The 20401-nt window shown below is 42.5% G+C and overlaps 1 protein-coding gene across 1 annotated transcript in view; it reads left to right on the top strand.

The window, feature by feature from the left end:
• Positions 1–20401, top strand: part of TRABD2B (TraB domain containing 2B) — a gene marked incomplete at its 3' end in the record, with an annotated part of 260827 nt that overhangs the window by 150556 nt on the left and 89870 nt on the right. Inside the window, exon 4 of the mRNA XM_084211121.1 lies at positions 6916–7090. Coding sequence (XP_084067247.1) covers positions 6916–7090 — 175 coding nt within the window. The remainder of the gene's footprint in view (positions 1–6915; positions 7091–20401) is intronic.

The following is a 20401-nucleotide window of genomic DNA, read 5'->3' on the forward strand; positions in this document are numbered from 1 at the left end:
GCAGCCCACCCTGCCTGCAGGCAGCTTTACACTCAGGCCAGCAATGACTCCTGCAGCTTTTGTGTCACCTGCAGAGCTGTTTTTTGAATCGTTCACTGTCCGTAGAGACTTCAATGGCATTCAGCCAGCTCTTCCCCTCCACATCTTCTCCTAATTGTAATTTTCCTGCATTTACAAGTTTAGATGCTCCAGTGGCCCCTGAGGTAGATCTGAGGTAGCCAGTTTGAAACACACTCAAGTTGCCACAGCATGTTGAGGGGTATCCCACTAGCTTTAAGTCAGAGAGGCCAGTTACAGAAATCTCACTAATTTGAACTGTGGTGTAACTGCAGCATCTATGGACCATGAGCACAGATGGGAGGTCGGCAGGGATTAGCTCATGGCCAGAAGTGGCTCCCCAGAGTTGGTCCCAAGAAATGTTCTTGCTTGTGTTCTTCACTTCCCTTCAAGCAAAAAGTACTTCTGCATTTTTCCTCCCTCCAGCTCTGGAAAAGGGAAAGAAGGGATGGAACTGAACTTTACTTCAAACATGAAAGACTCCTTTTACAGTCCACTCAGACTTCTAATATATTACTTTAAATTTTAGTGCTTAAGAGAAAGCCATAATGGGTTAATCACATGCTCAAACTGGAGACTGCTCCTTCCTAGTTTCCCTTTTCCATAACAGGCTGGAAGCTTATCTTCTTGGCAGCTGCCAGCTTTGGGCTTTGTGTTAAATCAGATTAACCTGACACTCCCTACTTGGCCATTGCTGGTCTCCCTCCCTCCCAAGGAAGCTTGGGAGTGCTGGAGGAAAACCAGTTGAGTTGGCAGCATCTTTTGCTTTTGTGGCAGCCACGTCCTCCTTGTGGAGATACTTGTTCTCACAGCCCATTCACTTTGCACTATTTCAATCCTTCCTATCAGAGGCTGCAGTAAGAGGATATTACTCTCTCAGATGCCAGAAGGGTCCATAAATCAGAGGAAAACAGGTGTCTTCCAAGTCCAGAGCAGTATATTTTGCAGCCCTGCAGTAAAAGCCACAATGCCTTGTCAAGGCTGGTTAACAGGAGGGTATCCTCCCTTCATAAAGGAATGATAACTAGATCTCAGATGTCAGCCTGTGACCCAAGAAGGGCTGGTGTGAATTTAGGGCTGTTCAGTTTGCTGGAGGAGCCAGTGGGTGTTGGGATGCTGTTCTGGCTCCTTGGCAGCCCCCATAAGCTGCCTGTCAACTCTTGAGATCCTTATCTTTCATAGTGCTGTCAACTGTATAAAGGTTCCTGACCTGCATGGTGTAGGGAAAATCCTTCAAAGCGGGATCCCTTACTTGTCTTCTGGCCTCTGCCCACATAAAGCTCATAAACCAGAAGACTAATAAAGAGAACCCAATTTTTATCACTTTTTAAAAAAATTAATGCAGTTGTCGTGATCTGGGAATAACTCCCTGCTCACAACTGGAGATAAGGATTACGAGTGTGGAGGCAGAGCCCTCTTCTCAGGGAGGGATGGATGGGGTTTGCATTTAGGTGCTGGACTGGAACTCTGAAAGCTGATTGCCAGCTCCATGTCCTGTCATAGCTGTCCCTTTTGACCTTGGGTGTGCTGCCTTCTGTTTTCTGTATTTAGCTGTGAACCCTCTGGGGGGAGAAGGAGAAATAAGGAAATAAGGCATTTGTTTTATTAAGACATTCTCCTGAAACTGACAGTAAGGATGCTGTACATGCAGCATCATCTGAAGTTTGGATATTTCTCAGGAGATGAGGCTGGAAATCCTTGAGTCCTCTGCTGATTAGGACAGTGGGAGAGAGGAGTCTCAAAAGCCTGGAGGATTGACCAAGATACAGGAAGATAATTGCTGAGGAGGTTTTAGGATCACGGTGTGTTTCATGGCAGGGGCTGGCTTCCCATTTCCCTATCTCAGCTTCCTCTTCTCCATCTGCAAGTAGAATTATGGCTGAAGATCACCTCTGCCCACAAACAGGTGAAGAAAGGCACACAGCTCTTTATTCCATTGTTGGTAATGTTGTTTTTTGATTGACATAACATTACAACTTGAATGCACATTCCAGAAATAGTCTCATCACTGGAACACAGCAAGGCTAAACAAGGTTATCAGAGGATTGGGAAATGTAGTGCATAGGAGTAGGAATGATAACACTGTTACTCCACATATGATAATGATTTGATACTGGACTGAGTCTAGAGCAGTTCCACTGTAGATAATAAATCCAAAGTAAAAAAAAAAAATTAATCAAAGATGATGGTGCTTATGTGTGTCCAGAAAAAAATATTTGCAGATAGATATTCACAACTCTGGCATTGTGCCTCTGCCCAGAATATTTGTCCAAATATTAAAAAATAGTAAATTTAAAAAATGGACTTTTAATGTAGTCCTGTGTCCATGAATTTTCAGCTGAACTTTGGCAGTAAGCCCTAAATGTGATAAAAGACTCTGCATCAATATATTTTGCTTTTCTCTTTTTTTTTGGTCTTTTCTTTCTCCCTGTCTCTACAGACAAAGCTGAAAGCACAGCATAGATCTTGAGTTATGGCTGGTGCATTTTTCTAAGCTAAAGTATCTTGTTAGCTCTTATGCTAATGATTGCAGCAGAATCCAAGCCTCTGTGGAAATTTATGGGAAGAGAGGTTACTGCTGAGAATTTTGTTGGACTTCGGGTCTTCCTTTGGGTCCCTCCAGAGCTAGACTGAGCCAGTGCCTTGTATGTAACATCAAGGTAGAAAGTCTTTTTAGAAAGTCTCTGTCCCCATTTTACAGATGGACTTTTGAGACGCAGGAGGAATAAAGCCAAATGCTTCAAAGACACTTAGTGGAGGTTAAGTGCTGAGTTTCCTTTGAAGGTTTAAACCCAAATGACATGCTTGTGATCATGTAAGAGATTTGTATCACCCATGGGAGCAGAACCATTTTTTCAGGGTAGTGTCATAACCACTCCACAATCCTTCCTCTTTCTTCTCCCTAAAGCTCCCACTGACTTCAAAGGTGAAGAATTATGGCCCACATCCCACAGCACTGTGAGCTCAGACGTGTGTACAGAGCTTTATCCACACATATATTCCATCAGGGACACTGACTCAAGTAAAACTACACAGACAGTGGGGAAGGGAAGAAATTTTTGCAAGGCTGGGATTTCTTTTTTTTTCCTCATAGTCCCTTTCTTTAACCTTAAGAGTTTAACTAAGAAATGCAGGGTGTACCTAATGACTGAGTTTGTGGTCCATCTGTACTGTCCAGAGGAAAGCTGTAACCTGAAGGAACTGGCAATAGAAAAAAGGAGTGCTACCTTATTAAGTAAAACAAAATATTCTTTATTTTGAATGCCTCAGTGAGATACGTTATTGAGTTTCCACTAGAATTATGTATAAATATGAGTTGGTTGGGTTCTCAGAAAACTGCACAGCTTGCAGAGACTGGATGTAAAGAATCTATTTATCTCTTGTTATGTGCATGTGCTAGAAGTGAGCACGCCCCAGGTGATGCAGTTTTCTCCTGATCCAGCTGTTACACTCCTAGGTGAATAGCAAAATTAGGAGTTTAGATTTTTCAATGGACACATAATCCACTCCATTGTACATTTAAACACTGGTAGCAATATTCAGGTATTATTAGATCAGTCCCTCACCCAGAGGCACAGCAAATGTCTCAATCATTCACTCTCAGCTCAAAACCAGCAGATTCATATATTTAAAATGTTAAAATTAATTTTTTCACAGAATGGAAACAAAATAAAAGTAGAAGGGGGAAGGGACATCCTTTTGGTGCATATTTAGCCCATCCTTTTAAAATAACAGCTCTTCTCTTTTCCAGAAAACCCCCCAAACTTAAATTCTGGGTCCAGTTAAGAGTTTCCTAATTGTGTGTGACTGTTTCTTGACTTCCTGATCCCTGTCTGGTTTAAGGGTTTCTTAAATCAACAGGAGCAGCTGTCTCCCTGAAGCCAGGCATGGTGTGTGTCACTGACTGTGGAAAAGACCTGGATACAGGGAGGAGCAGAGGTGATTAATGGGGCAAGTGTCACAGCTCAGACTGTGGTTGCACTACTGTGTAGGGGCATACTTACTGCAGTCATTTATCTTCTGTCCTCTGCCACACACACACTGAAACACACGTGCAGATTTTATTTTTGCCAGGCGTCAGAAATGCAGGAGTGCACACAGTGCAGCAGGACCTGTAGCTGATGCTGTGCCTCTCTAGGTGATGCTTTCCTTTGTCTTGTTCCTTGGGCAAGCAAAAGAAAGATTGACAAAACCCAGTCCTTGGTTTTATCTCTCTGCCATTGGCAAACTTTTCCCCACAGACGAGAAGGAAAAAAAGGGAAGGGGGGGAAAAGGGCAAGTAAATGTCTCTGGTTTGTGTACTGTATTTTAGGTTAGATAAAGAGAAGGAACAAACTATAGGTTAAATGTGGATGTAAGATTGCAAGTGATGGAGTTGTACAAGGAGGTGAAATGTGCTTCCCTTCTTGGCAAAGACCTTATACATTATCTGGCTTTTGGGTATCTAGACCTCCATCACCAGCGAGATGCACAAAGCTGCTTGATTCCCCAGCATTGCTGCTCCTGCTTGTGTAGGAGCAGGTTGTGCTCAGAGGCAAGGCTGTACCTTGCTTTCCCCAAAGCATCTCAAGTGATTCAAAACCAGGTCCCAGCCTTCACTTCCTTCAACCAGAAGCAAGAAAGAAAAGACTTCTCTTATGTGGGTGTTGAGCCTTCAGATGCTTCCACAAAATGTCACCTTCCACTTCAGTGCCTGAAGGTTTCCCTGACTCCTCCCTGAGAGCCCCAGTATAGAAGAGATGCAAATGTTTGTGATATCTCCATGGACTAATTGATTTGCAGCTTTGCATAACAGGGGTTCTGCAAGTATAAAATGGCTGCTCATTCGTCAGACTTGATTCCTGAAATACGAATCTCTCCCTGTTTTTCTCCAGGAATGGAAGCCACTGTGTCCTTTGCTGCTGTAGCCAGCAGCATTTTATCTCTTTGACACCATCAGTCTGCTTCTCCATCCCTTTGAGACAAACACCTATTCTTGCCAGACACGAGGGAACTTCCCTGGGCTTTCACAGGAAATTGGTGTCTCCAAGAGGTTTGACTTAATGGGACTTATTATTTGTTGAGTGCTGGCTCAGGGCTAAACTGAGAACAAGGTGCAAAGTACTTGCATGCTCTGAGGAGGTCACAGGTTACACTGGTGATGCCAAGCGTGCTGGAAAGCCTGGAGGAAGGAATGACTCAGGGTAATGTGTCTGAACCCTTAATGAAGGACGTGCTGTGAGGAGCATGGTGATTTGGCAAAGTAGGTTGAGAAGCAGTTTGGAAAATCAAAGGTCCAGCTGGTCTGTGAGACCCAACAGGCTGGGGCAGGGTCTCTTACATGGAGTGTTATCTCCATCCCCTTAGGATCCCCTGGTTCAGGAGATGTGGTCCCCTTTTCTGTCTCACTCCACTAGGAACGGCCTTTAGCGTGAATCCAGAGTGAAGTGTAGACTCATCCTGCATAATGCATGGTGAGAAATCTCTGCTGCTTAGTCCCTCACACATATTAGGAGTGATGCAGATCAGGCTGCCATGAAAAATTTTTAAGGAGAGTCACTGGGAAGATGGAAGTCAGTTTTTCTCCCTAAGAGTTGCTGAAAACTTTTGGAGAAGCAATATAAGCAAAGAGGGTGGGAAGAGACAAAAATTATTGTGATAAAACCATGTGAGCAAGTGGAACGGGAAGAGGTGGGCTGAAAAACAAAAAACAAAGGCAAGTTTTAGAAAATAAGTACAAGAATTTTGTATAGTAGAAAACCAGAGATGGAATTAACCCAAGTAACAGAGTCACTGTAGCAAGTGTTTCAGCACAGCGAGTGAGGGATGTGCATGCAATGTCATTACCACTGACTCAGATTAACACTGGAAATCCTGGCAGCTTTACATGTACCCAGGGACTCAGAAATCTGAACCTGGGGTTTGCAGCTTAAGCTGATTTCCAGTGGTGAGGCACAGAAAATCACCAGAAAGTGCTTGGATCCTGTTAGCAGTCATCAAACACTGCCCCCTTACAGCTCTTCTCTCTGCAGGGCCCATGGGCTCCCAAACCCTTGTGGTGGGCCTGGGACTTTCACTGTTTCAGAACAAGTTGTTGTCCTAATAATCAGAGATTTATGGCTTATCTGTCCATTACATCTTGGATCTTGGCTCATTCCTGGGTCTGCTGCCCTGACCAAAGTCCTAGAGCTTTCAGCCTTTCTGCTGTGTCTCTGAACATCTCTCCTCATAAAAGCAGGGACTGAAGGAGCAGTTCTTGTGGAAGTCACTTCCTCTGATATATCAGGAATGTTCCAGGGATTTATGTGTTTCAATGCATGGTCCTGTCTGGTGAGACCTTATAGCATGTAAAGATAAGGGGGTTTACCCTGTATCCATCTTCCTGTGTCTGCATTTGCTATCCTTTCCTCTTGTTAAACTGTTAGGTTCTTAAAAAGCCACAGATTCAAGCCAAATCTTACAGTCCTTGCTTAGTTCATGGTGACCTCAGCTGAGAACAGATCACAGGAATTTGGTATTAAACAGCCAATGGTTTTTTTTGAACAAGCAGAGAATAAAGGTCCAAGTAACTCACCCAAATGTAGCACCTGAAACTACATTTTCACGAAGGGACAGAGAAAAATCAAAATTAACTATAGTTTCCTTTAGTGAAATACTAGATTCACTTTTTTTTTAAAGAGAGTATATTCATTGGGAATTTCTTTTCTTCTTTTTTTTTTTTTCTGAGTTTCTAACAACCTCCCATGCTCTGATCCTCTAGTGGCTTTTTGTGTAATAGTGGTGCTCAGGTGGCTTAAAGAAGGCTGGATTAAAACATACAGGGTTTTGTGGGTTCCTTAACCAATGTCACCTGGCCTATGGCTTCTCTCTCTGTTTCAGGTGCCAAACTTCATCAACACAACACTCCCACCCCACGAGCAGGTGACAGCTCAGGAAATAGACAGCTACTTCAGGCAGGAGCTCATCTACAAAAGGAATGAGAGGATGGGAAGAAGAGTGATGTCACTTTTAAGGGAGAACAGAGACAAGAGCTTCTTCTTTGCCTTTGGAGCAGGTATGGCATGATTTTTTTTCTGTTTTACTCTGTTACTGTGATTGGAAGTAAAGTGTTTGGAATGCTTTAGGTCTCAGCCTGTGGGAAAATTTCTTACAAGGCTTAAGCCTTTGAAGCAGAAATACCTTTGTTTGTCCAGACCCACTTCTAAAATGGAGTGAATTGTTGCAGGAGGTGGGTCTAGGTCCAGGCAGGCTGCACACAGACTGCACTTACTTTGTTTTCCATCTGGCTGTGGAAATGTGAAGCTGTAAGCACTTTTCGTGCCATTGGGTTTGTTCCCTTTTCAGACCTGTGGGCTACTTGGCCACAGGTGTAGAAGATGGTTCAGTTGCCTTTGAATCTGTAAGCCCAGGTGGTGGTGGCAGTGAGTGGCAGAACACAAACCCTTTGGTGGCACAGGCACATGTGTGTGGCTCCAGCACTGGCCCAGGATTTTAAACCTTCTGGCGTTGCTGCAGTTAAACCTCTTGATAGGCGACTGAGCTGCTTTGGTGCTGTGTCCGTACAGAGTGGCTGGTTTGGGGCTTTGCACAAGTGCATGAGTTGTGTGTGTAGCTAAATACCAGTATTTTAAACCATTGAGTAAAATTCCAAAGTGTCCCTCTTCCTGTTATGTGCTATCCCTGAAGTCTGCAGAACAAAGATGTCTGCAGTACTTCTGTGAGCCTGTGACAATACATGCTACTGTTGTCTCCCTTTTTTAATTTCTTTTCCCTTGTCCAAAGGAATTCACATTTATGGCTGATAAGAGTAACCATTCAGGTCCCAGCTCAGCAGAATCCTGAGCACCAGCTTAAGTGTCTTTTTGAGCTCCCTCAACCTCAAGGCAGGCTGAGATTGCTTTGTCGAGAACCAATCTGCTCCTCCTGCTCCCTCTCCTTGGCAATTTCTCATTTTTGACAGAACTTTGCTTCTCATCCCATGGCTCTCGCTATGAACTTTGGCAACAACTCACCTTTCGCTCCTCACTTCAGTGGGAATTTTGATTAAAGACTGTGGGTTTTAGCAGAGACACGTGCATTTTGATGTATTTATTTTTTGAGTGTATCCGGACTGAATTTTCCCAAGCTTATTTAATCTCAGGCTTGGCTGATATTTCTGGCCAAGAAGTTTTGCTTAACTGTTTTTACAGTAGGAAAATATATCATGATGGCTCATAATTGGACAGGCATTCATAAAAACCAGCCTGTCTAACCCAAGGAGTGAGGTTTATCGGAGATTATTGAACATGATGGCTTAGATAACAGTTTCCAGTTTTGGAAATCCCTTAACCAGTACATAAATGGAGCTGAGAGGATAAACTAGGCATCACTGCCCACTTGTAGTACTCTACACCTAGTCCACAGACCATGGACTAGGTGGGTCATGGATCCAACTCATTGCAGCTGTTGGCTTGTGCTAATAACAGAGCTGAAATTAAGCCAATGGATGCTAATTCCATGTTACATGGCACTTCTAATTTATGGGAGGTTTGAGCTTTCTTCCCCTGTCCCCATCAGAGGGCACCTACCTGAAACTCCCAGGGAGCATCCCTTGGGAAAGCTGGCTCCTGAAGAGCAAGTCTGATTTTTTCTTTTAGGCCCATTTCTGGTGATGTTGAAAACTGCCTTTGTTGCTGGGTTGTTTTGTTTCCCCAGCACTGAGCATGGCAGGACAGAACAGACACGCGGGTTCATTGAAAACTGGGATGTGGGAGATGCCGAGGAAAGCTTTTTGTTTTGGGTTCTTTGTTCCAGCCTCCCTTTGGCTTTTCTCACCAAATTGGGCCATCCCTGCAGGCTATCCCTGCCTTAACTACAATTAATTCCTTCTTTCTTCTCTGGGATGTTTTTTTCTTCATGCAGAGAACACTAAGAATATTAATTTTTTTCAATGCCAAAACTTTTATGTGACCAAAGTGCAGGCAAGTTCATTTCCTCTTATGATTCAACTGCAATTTTTTTTCCTGAAGGATTTTTGTTTCCTCTTTTCCTCCCATGCACTGAATTTGAAGAGTGGGTTTTACTGATAAATCTTTTATTTTGCATCCTTATATCCAGTTCTTTTATTTTGAGATATTTCTTTGGTATGTGCTTGAGTCATGGATTCAAATTGTTTTATAAAACTTTGAGGATTTGGTTTTGCCTTTTATAAAAGTAAAGGATGTTTTTGATGAAATTTGAGGCTTTCACATATTCCCATGAATTCTGAAGTGCAAAATTTTAGGAATGCGCTTTCAGTTAGGATAGGCATAATAGAATCTGTGGGAGTTTATGTGCTCCCAGAGCAATGCAATTTAAGATTCTGCATCTCTAAGACTGTCATGATGAAGGGGAAATAATTTGAAAAAAAATATTCTGGACAATGTGCTTCAGAAGATATTGCCCTCTATGCCAAGCATGATCTCTGCATTAATCCCTTAATTCTGAGGATATTGGTAATAATGAATGAATAGTAATCAAATTATATATGTGTGTTATTAATTGTTTTCCAAATTTCATAATCTGCATCAAAGTTTCTGGAAAAGGAAGAATCTGATAAAACTATGCTGCAGAATAAAATCATGAAAATAAGTATTTTCCTAGGTAAGAAAATAAGCCTGTTATGAGAAAAGCACCATGGAAACACTTCAACAAATGCATTTTTACAGACCAGGTCTGCTCTAGGTGGGAGCCCCAAGCCCTGCAGGATGATTTGTGTGGACTCAGAGTTGTCCTGTTGCTCCCAGGTATAACTGGAGCCAAGGAGCTGGGAAGTAGAATCTCTCCCAGAAAACAGCCCTCCTGAGGCAGAGCCCTGCCTGTTGCTCTGTGGCTCCCTGCAGGGAGCTGTACCTTGTGGATGCTGCTGTAGAGAGGTGGTACCTGGCTTTTGCACAGCTGCATGCAGCAACTGAGGCTCTGCTGCTCTCTTGGAGCATCATCCTCAGCTTATTGTAAGATTCCAGTGCCGTGGATGGGTAGTTCTGTAGCATCTAATAATTAATTAGTGTAATAAGCTTGACTAAGGCAGAAGGCACCACGCTGGTGTCTTTGCAAATTTCAGTCAGGTTTGGTTCAGTGTATCCTGCTCCATGACTGTAGAACCAAAAAAAAAACGGAAAAAAACCCAAACAAATCCAGTGAGTGGCTTCAAATGAAAAATAAGATTATGATATCCTGGCAGCCTGGTGGGGCAAGAATCTGGTGCTACTGAGCTGGAGGATGCAGGTGTCTGGTTTTTTGGTTAAAAAAATGGGCATCTGTGGAAAACAAAATTTTTCTGTTTTCTTCTGGAAAAACCAAGTCCATTTTTGCAGATGTCAGTCAAAATTCCAGGTGCTTGGGTGTCATTTCTCTCCTGTAAACTGGGATTCCCACTAAAATTTCACTATGTGCCACTTGGAGCTGTGCTGCAGGGACCTTGTGGTGCATCATAGGAGTGCTGGTTCTGCATCTGGCCTGTAACAGCGTGAGGCTGTGAAACATCCTACAGACAAATCCTGGGGACAAAGGAGTAGGCAGGGGACAGACATTTGAATATCCAAGCAAGCTGAGATAAAACAGTTTTTCTTAAATTGAAGCAAAGTTTTTTTATGCTGCTGAAAGATGGGGGGTTTTGTTCCAGTCAAGAGTATTAAAACAAACAAAAAAAAATTACACAATTCTAAAAGGAACTTCTCAGTTTTCTGTCATTCTTAAAAATAAAAAATAGACTTTTCAATAGTTTTCTGCCTTTTCCGTCTTCCATGACTTTACTGACTATTTAAATGTGTTGAAGTAATTCAGACTTTTAATTTATTTCTTTATAAAACACGTAGAAGTGAAAATAGCAATTTTTTTTCTTTCTACTTTAATTTCTTTCTCTTCTCCAAGAAAAATACAGGCTCTGGGTAAAAGAGACCCAGCTCTGTACCTAGTTCTGTGGACTTTGTTCCACTCCTGCCAGTGTTTACCATGTTCAGACTTAATGTGAAAATCTCACCATACCTGTATTCACAGTAACTGTACCCTAGGAATGAAACAGAAGTTATTGTTTGTGCAGTTAAATGATGTTTTTCATTTAATGGACAGGGTAACTTTTCCCTTTGAATGAATAAAGATAGCTAAATAGAGCACTTCCAACTAAAATTTGTGCATTTGCTTGGGGTTTGTGTTTTGAAAATCATGATGATTTACTTGGAATTATTGATCTATAATAACAGTGAAGTGCCTTAGACATCATTTATACAGACAATTTATAAAGGTCTATTTACAGTCAAGAAAGAGACACACAGCCAAGAGCACACGGGCTGTTAAAAAGAGTTAATATTTTGGCAGCTAAGACCATACACATGAAGTCAATGTTTAAGAAAAAAAACCACTCTGGCTTATTTCATTTTTATGGGCAAATAATTTTCAAGTAACACTTATGATAACAGATGGATAAATTTATGTCTGCAGTTAATTTGAACGATAATTTCCTTAGGATGTTTTACTTGCATTTTTTTACTCTCTTTCTTTTATGAGAGCTGTCAGTTTTGTAGCTGAGAGTTGGATTTACTGCTTCAGAAATTCAGATGCTGCTCCAGTTCACAATGTTTATTAGCAGCCAAATCAGTAGGCTTTAAGGCAGTGGGTTTTGTTGCTTTAAATAATAAATATATCATAGAGAATATTCTTTTGCTGAGACAGAGTTGAAATGCAAATACCATAGCATCTCCCACAGCAAGGGGGGAAGCAAATTGTCTCTGGACCAGAGCTCTGGGGTGGAGGAGAGCACATGTTAAACCATCCCACCAGCCTCCACAACAGCTGAGAGGCCAGAGAGGACCCAGCTGTTGTCTGTGGTGTGGTGGAAGCCAGCTTGCCCACAGCTCCTGATGAAGCTAGTGATAACAGATCTGTTTGTGTGACAGTCAGAGCACCCTTGCACATCTGCAGGCTCAGGTGACTGAGTTTATTTATATTTGTTGATGGATTAGGTATTTCTGAGATGTTCTGCAAGAAAATAAATACAGGCTTTGCTGTAGATGTCTCTGTGCTGCCATGAAAGCAGAAGACTCCATCCCAGAGTAGCAACGGCAGAAGTAGAATTTGATCATTTCCATGCTCAAAACAGGTGAATTCCCTGCCTGTCCTTCAGAGTTCTCTCACTCATCACTGGATGGGCAGCATCATCAGGAATGATTCTGATCCTCATAAATTAGAATGTTAGCAGGAATTATTGAATAGTTTGGGTTGAAAGAAACCTTTAAAGGTCATCTAATCCAAGCTCTCAAACAGCAGTTACTTGCTTCCAAAGTAAATGTTCTCTGGTGGTTCTTCATACTGGGGCTCAGAAGTGGGGTGCACTCTGTTTTCAGTAGGAAAAGAGAGAATTATGCAACTTTTCTATAGGATGGAACTGGTTCGAGAACACAAGAACATAAAATCTCTTCATTGTAGTCCTCAGCTCCAGCTCTTCCCCTTTTGTCCTCTCTGCAGAGGATTCCCAAGGGAATGTCAGCGCACGTCATTTTAGATACTTGGTGTACCAAAGACAGAAGCAGGCTCAGCCTTCACCTCCTGCAATGAGCAGGCGTTACAGACATCTCCAAAGTGACTCAGGTCTGCAGTGGTCTTGATCACCTCAGAGATGTTGTTATTTTTCTCTGAAAACTGAAGCATTCCTGAGGAGATATCCAGATGATGTAGCCTGAGCATGCTTCATCAACAGGTAGTGAGCTGACCACAAATGAGCTGGAATGTAATGGATGTTGAATTTTGGGGGAAGGGGCCAGAGGACAGGTGGCAGTGGGATTTTGTTTGAGAACCGTATTTCTACTTAGTAGTTTGGAAAAGGAAAGGAGGTGATGGATACTATGAGCAACTACAACTCAACTAATTAAAATCCTGAGAGCCTTTGTGAAAGCCATTAGCACCTGCCATGGGATCTGGCATTGGGGTTCACACATGTTACTTGGAAGTGGTTTTTCAGGAGGGAAGTGCCTTGAGGCCACTGTCCAACTGCACACTGAGGGATGGGGATTTACAGATGTTGAATATGCAAATAGCTGCTTTGCACTCCCAACTGAGGCAGTATTCAGTGCAAATCAGGCACCAGCACCAATGTTGTGTCACTGGGAACCAACTCATTGGAAGTCTGGTCCTCTCCCCACCAGGATTGTGGAGCTCTTTACGATTTTCACTCGTCATCTCAGATCCTGTGTGGAACACAAAAGAAAAAAAAGGAGGGGATAAAAAGAAAAAAGAAAGCACTTGCATGCTGGAGTATAAAGAGACTTTATCCCCCAGGTCAGGCGTCCTGATCCAATGCTGATTAGTGGTGCTACTGACATCACCAGCACAGTTCATCAATGGGGTTGTCTCAGTGGAGCAAGAAGTTGGCGACCAGGAGATTGAACTTGGCCAGCCTACAAAAGAGAAGAAAAGGGTGAATTAACAGTTTGCAGATGCTAGAATTCCCTCTGCTCATGTTTATTTGGGCATCCAGATGCTTGTAGTGAGGTCAGCCTGTTTTTGTGTATGGATTTCTTTCACTATTAGTTTTTAAGGCAAAGTATCACTTTGCTTTTAGAAATAGACTTTCATGCTAATTTTGACCAAAACCATGCAACTGACTCACTTAAAAGTCTTCATTAAACAGGCAATGCCTGATTCTCTTTTCAGACACTCTTTTGTAAATCAGGAGATACTCCACTGGGGAAAAGCTTGTTCCAAGTGAAAATCCAGCCTGCAGCCTTTAAGAAAAAGAAAAAAAAAATCAAGGGAACTTTTTCATGTACACTGATCTTGTATAATACAGGGGTTTTGAAATCCCTGAATATTTGCTTTTCACCTGAAGCTTAAATCGGCAAAGAGCACCTCAGTTAAGGAGGCCAAAATAAACCTGCCTGCACTACCCTTTTGTGAAAAGGGAACTTTTGTTCTGAAGGCTCATTCCCGTAATTCTGCTTTGAGAAACTCCTGTTGTATAACAAGATATTAATTGTAGAAACACAGCATGGCCTATCCAATGGTGAGAGCTGTCTTGAGGCCTCTGTCACCTGTACCAGCTGAGGAAGGCAAGACACGTAGCAGGTGAAAGAAAAGACTCCAGTATTTGAGGTTGCAATTTGTTTTTTTCCCTGGTATGTCATCACCTAAACTGTTGAGGTAAGCTGGGCAAGCCCTGGACTGTGTTTGGTGGTCTGGTGGAGAATTGATTGTGCTCAGCAGGGAGTCCTGTCTGGCTGCTGCCCACCTTTGCTTTCATTGTTGCTCCACTGATGGTGTGTGCAACCCCAAATCCTGGTCTTTTTTGCCAGTTGCAGATATTCAAACAAATGCTGAAAGCAACTAAAATGAGCCTTGCAAACTGTGGTGTGTACATTCACCAGCTCTGGTGTAATTTTGCCCATGATGAATGGGGAAAGTTGCCTGTGCACTGTAGGATTTGGGTTTAAAGAAGCACATACATTAATGTCAGCTCCTCATATCATATTTTTTATTATGTCTGTGCCAAGTTCTACTGTATGAGTCTAATTCTGTCTCTCTGTTCTCAAAGGAAAGAAAACTCTATTGGCCCTTCCTGCACTGTAATAGAAGGATTTTGGTTATATCCTTACTGTATTTCTCTTCAACATTTGAGATGTAAAAATGTAGACATAATTTGAGAAATTTTCTATTCATAACTGAAGAGGCATGAGAGGCTCAGGCACTCTGCTGAACAGGAATGGGCTTAAGCATGGGATGAAATACTTTTTCACCCACACACACACGCAACAGCTTGCTGTGGATTCACAGGCCACCCTGTAAGCTCTCAGGAGACCAGGCAGAGCTCCCATATAACTCTGGGTTTCATAATGGGAGTGTTGAAATCAATATATGGATGCCAGACAATTCATCACTTCCCATCCCAAAACTCAGCTGAAAATTCCCATCCAGCTCTAACGGTGCTGTTGGGAAGATTTTAAAAGAGCAGTGAGGTGAACCCAAGGACTGGCAACCTTCCTCTAACACTGAGGTTTCTGTGGGATGCTCTGTGAAAGGCAAGCAGATTGCAAAGGACCCAAGGATCTTGCCTCAGCTGGGATACCTTTGTGTGCTGCCTGCACTGATTAAAATGTCTGCACCCAAGCTTTAGTCCCCTGCAGTCTGGTGTTGTCCCAGAGCAGAAGAAAATCTGGTTACTCCTTTTGCTTGAATTCAGAGCCTGGAGTGCAAGCAAAGATCCTTCAGTGGTGTTTCAAATTAATGCAAGTTGATGGGGTTGGCCTGAGTTCACGTTCCTTTCGTCTGCCCCTCCTGCCTGGGTGCGTACTCCGGAGGAGGAGAGGGATGTCCCAAGGCATCCTGGACCACCATAGCTGAATTCCCTGCAGCTCCACTCTTGGAGCCTCCAGCTGTTGGAGCAAAAGCTGGAAAGGGAATTTAGTAAAGCCAGGAATTTAGGAACCAGTTTGTACTGCTTGTGGTGTTGGTCTCTTAGAAGTTCTGACCAGTTTTAGAGCCAAGTTGCAGGAGGACTGCATTTGGAGAAGAACCAGTGGTAGTCTTGGTGCCCTGGAAAGGCAGGGCACAACTGTTGGCTGGAGTCAGTTGTTTTGCAAAAGCGGATTTGAAGCTGAAAGCTTTAGAAAGCCTGTCTGTAATTTATGTGGATTTCTTGAGGATTTTTACTGGTATGGAAACTGGGACTGGAAATCTCATTAAACTGGGCGTTCTTGTGAGAGTTTCAGGTTTTCTTAGTCATGGTTGTGCCAGGAATATCATCAGAGAAAACTTGCTGAGAAAGGATTTATGGATTTGGGATCAGATCCTATTCTCACAGAATTAATGGTAGTTCTGCAACTGACATCAAGGTGACTGGCATGTGCACCTGGATGAGACGTTATTTATTTGTCATTCCAGGTCCTTAATCTAGACTGCTACTTTCACATCAATACCTTCTTTATAAGCCTATTAAATACCAGTTCCATTGTTATTTTCTCTGGTAGATCAGAAGAGATGTGTCAAGGAAAAGAAAATGTATGCGCAGTATACCTCTGCCCAAAAACAATATTTAAACATCAGAAATGTAAAGTGAAGGTAGAATTACTTAGAGGGGCAGAAGGGAAATAATTAAAACTCCAGCCGGCAAGACGAGATGTCGTAAACTTCAATTATTCACCTCTCTTAGACATTCAAAACACAAACTCTGCCACCGTTCAAGCATTTTATAGAGGCCTGCAGAAAGAAACAGAGGTCTCTTGGACAAAATTGCTCTGGTGGCAACTGAAACTGGGCTCAAGCCCAAGTCCAATAGCTGAGCTGCCATCTGAAACTGGAAAGCGTTCGGGTTCGTGCCTGAATCTCAGTTCCCTTTCTGCTCTCTTCAGTAGAAAACCAATCTGGACTGGACTGATGGGGAGTGAGAAGAAACTTCAATCTGTGGAAGAGTGTTGCTGTTTCAAATTGGTTTTTGGAGAGATTGCTCACAAAACTGGAAAATATGGTAATTCTTGGCAAAAATGGACTGACTTGGAGGTAGACAAGCCCTTCTTCCTAAAGAGTTGTGAACTGAAATATAGCAAAATATAGTTTCAGATTGACCAGGCTTTGCCCCCAGTCAACCTCCAGGCAGGCAGTGGGATGAAGAGGTAGGTGAACAAGCAAAAAGCCAGATGGATCTACCTTGGAACTTCTAGTTTGCAAGAGATAATCAATGAGACCTACCAAATGCTTTGACTTAGATACAGTTTTGCTCATCGCCAATTACTCTGCCAGAGAACTTCCAAACACCTTTTTAATCTAAACACATTTTGGTGAAGTTCAGGTTTGGAATTCTCTGTAAGAAAAGTGAAATCTCCCATCATTTTCCTGGAATAATGTTGCAGAACTGAAACCTATGTGACTTGTATTTAAATTAATAACTTAAGTCTTTTTTAGTATTTTTCTGTACTTTATTATGGGAAATACCTTAAATACTGAGGTTTGCAAACTTTTTAAAATAGTATTTATACACTGGAGGTAAATGGAGAGAAAAATCAAATGCCACCACTGGGTTAACTCAGTATGAAATTCAGCACCAGTTTTCAGTATTTATACAGAATTCACATTCACTTTGTGTTTTTCCTTGAGGTGTTTGAGGTACAGTGAAACTGCTGTGAGGTTCTTATCACTTAGCGATCTGGTCTGGTTCCAGTTGAAAATTCTGCAGTACCTCTCACTGGGAGGATTGGTTTAAAAGGAACAGAGATCTGCCAAAGAAATAAAGACTTCATTATTGACATCAATGCTATTTTTAATCTGGTTTCCTAAGGAAATGAGGCTTAGGCAATGGCAGTGTTTGTGAGTATGTGTGTGTGTATGTATAGGTGTGTGTGACTATGTCCTTCGCCCTCATAAATTTTTCATCTGTTGGCTGATTATAACCAAACCTGACAGATGGCTGAGTCTCCAAGATAATAAGTTCTTGCATGCTTCAGGAAAATAAGTGATTGGATAGAAGAAAAAGACATTCATAGTGTGCATCCACTGAAAGGGCACAGCATGAGCTCAACTTTTATTAGAGCTCAGAAAGTCCCAATGGGAGAGGGAGGTGAGCCACTTCCCCATAGACAACAGCATTTTTCTGGTTCCTCTGCATGGGGCAGGGTTTGGTGTGTAGTAAATAGATGAGACATGGCATGGCTTAAATGTAATGATGATGTTTACAGCAAAGTTATTATTTAGAGTATCTGAGGAGCCACATTACCTCTGGGCTGCCCTCTAATGAGGTGTTCGTTCTCAAGGCCAGAGCAATAGCAGGGAGCAAGTTAATAAATGTGACTGAGGCATGGCTCCAGGACTCTATAAACCTAATGAGTCGTGGGCACTCAAACTGTGCAGCCTCACTACAGCTAATTGGCCAAGTGTGCCATCAACCATGCCCAGAAATGTTCTTAAGTGGACAAGGGGTGAAAAGAGCATCAGAAACTCCTGTGAGTCCAGGAGGCAGCCTGGGGCAGCATTCCTGTGTGCAGAGTTCAGGAACACTTTCCCCAGAACCAAGGTCATTCCCTTGAGAGCTGAAGCAGCTCACTGGCAGTGAGGAACAAAACTAAGAAACAAAGAAAATAGTAAAGCATGACCAAAAGGAAAGGGGTTTGCAACTTTAGCTTATCGGACTAGGGCATGGTTGTCACGTAGCAGTTGGAGAAGATGCTCCAAACACATTGTGATGAGCAGAGTACTTGAAACCTTTCCAAAGAAAAATACAGATGGGGATCAGAAAAGCCAAGCCAGGGTTAGTGCTTAATTTTACTTGTTTTTGCTTGAGATTGAAAATTATGTATTTAGTATCTTGGTAACAGTGACAGCTGTTGGGGTGGGACTCTCCCTCTTGAACTCAAGGTGTCTGAAAGTTCAGTGTGTGTTCTGCATAAGACCATCAGTTCCTTTGAAACTCTCAGAGGACAGATCCTCCCACTTACCTCAGATGCATATTTTAAGATGGAATGAATTGCCCTCTGGAGATATCTTTCCACTGACCATAGAGGAAACCTAAAAAACTGGCCTCCAACAGATGCCTGACTTTCAGATGAGTGGGATTTATTGAACCCTGAGAGTAGGAGTCAAGAATTCAGGGTGTTCTGTCCTTACCTCCACCTGACCTTGAACAAGCTGCTCGGTGCGCTGAGCACTCCCTGAGCAACATTTTGTATTGCTGCCAATGATAGAACATTGTTAGCCCACAGGCAAATCTGCAAGCAGAAGATTGACACAAGATTGGTTTTTATCATGCCTTGGAGAGCATCTTGGTGTGGTCTCAAGGGAAAAAGAAATTCCTTGGTGGCCAGCTCTGGAAAACTCATCCAGGGCTAGGTTTCTTGGAGGTGGGAGAAGGAGCTGTAACAACCGACCATGTGCAACTTTGGCATCCTGTCATGTGATATGGTTGAAGCCCAAGGTTCACCAAACATTTTGTCCACTGTGCAGATGTCCCTTTGAACCCCAGTGCTCAAACCAAACTCCCCATCTCTGTGGTTGCATGGAAGAGGTGCATTTGGATATGCAGAAGTGTAAAGAGTTTCCATCGTTCCTCTCCTCTTGGCTTGAGGGAAGAAAAGCCACTTCAGTGCAGTCATTCACAGCCTGGTCTGCCTGGAGACAGAACTACAGACAGGAGAGCAGGCCTCATTTCTGTTCATCAGGCATGGTTATCCCTTCTGCAAGGGAAGAAGCAAGCAGTCAAAACAAAATAAAAAAATTGGCATCCTATGTTTCTGATTTTTTGCTGTTCTCTTACAGCCAGGCCAAATCTGTGTAAATGCTGTCAGTGAGGAGTGTTTTGGACTTGGCAACCCTTTAAAAAAGCCTTCTGATATCTTAGTTTTTTGCATGCAAGACTTAGAGACAAATAAGAAGGCTTGTGGGTGGGTTTTCTGTTTTGTTATTTTAGCATTATGGAGAGACTCACCAGATAGTCTCCCCTGTGGGGTCACTCACCAGGTCTGAAGTATTTACTCAGCATTTCTCTGGAACACCAGCATCTTAGAAGTTGTCTTCCTGAATTTACATTCCCAATTCAATCATCTCCCACACAATAAAAGCCCCAGTGTTGGCTTCATTTTAAGTCCTGCTCCACACAGCGCTCCCGTCAAAAGGGAGCCCTTGGTCCTGGCGCTTTTGTTTTCCTTCAGACCTGCCAATCACCCCGCTTGCCTTTGCCCAAAGTTTGTTGTCTTTGCAGTTGGTCCCAGCGTGAGCTACCAAAAGCCTGGCTGAGCCTGACGGGGGATTCTGTCAGCCTAACCCCAACACACGATCCTCCACCTCCCTGCCTCACAAAGGGCCTTTTCACCGGCCCACCGCAGCCCCAAGATTTCATTTCATGGGCTACAATTAATCTGTATTTATTGCCACTTATCTTAAATGGCTAACAATATCAAGAGTTTAAAAAGTGCTTTTAATGTCAAACTGGGTCAATTAAAACTCTACTTAAAATATTTGCAAAACTCCTTGCCTGAAAGTTACCCCCTCAGTCTGCTGTTGACCAAAATGGTTTAAATAAATACACGCAGCTTGAGGAGATTGACATTTGGTAAAATTCCTCTTGATATTTTTGTAGAATCCACTATTAATTTCCTTATTCCTATATTCACTTGCTTTTTTATTTAATAAAAGGAGAAAAATTAATAATATTTTAGATGGTTATAAGTATTTGAAAAATTGAAACAATCAATTAAAAGCCCTCAAGAGATAGCCTCAGAACTTTTAAGGCCAGAAGAGACTGTTAGATTAATTGGTTTGGTCTCCTGGAATTTCATCCTGTTCTTTTGTGGACCCTAACACTGTGTGTTTAGCTGTGAACTTCAAACCATGGGCCACAAGTACTAATTTTTAACTCCTTCAGTATCAAGTATGG

Source organism: Fringilla coelebs, assembly GCF_963513975.1.
Source record: "Fringilla coelebs genome assembly, chromosome: 9".
Taxonomy (NCBI): domain Eukaryota; kingdom Metazoa; phylum Chordata; class Aves; order Passeriformes; family Fringillidae; genus Fringilla; species Fringilla coelebs.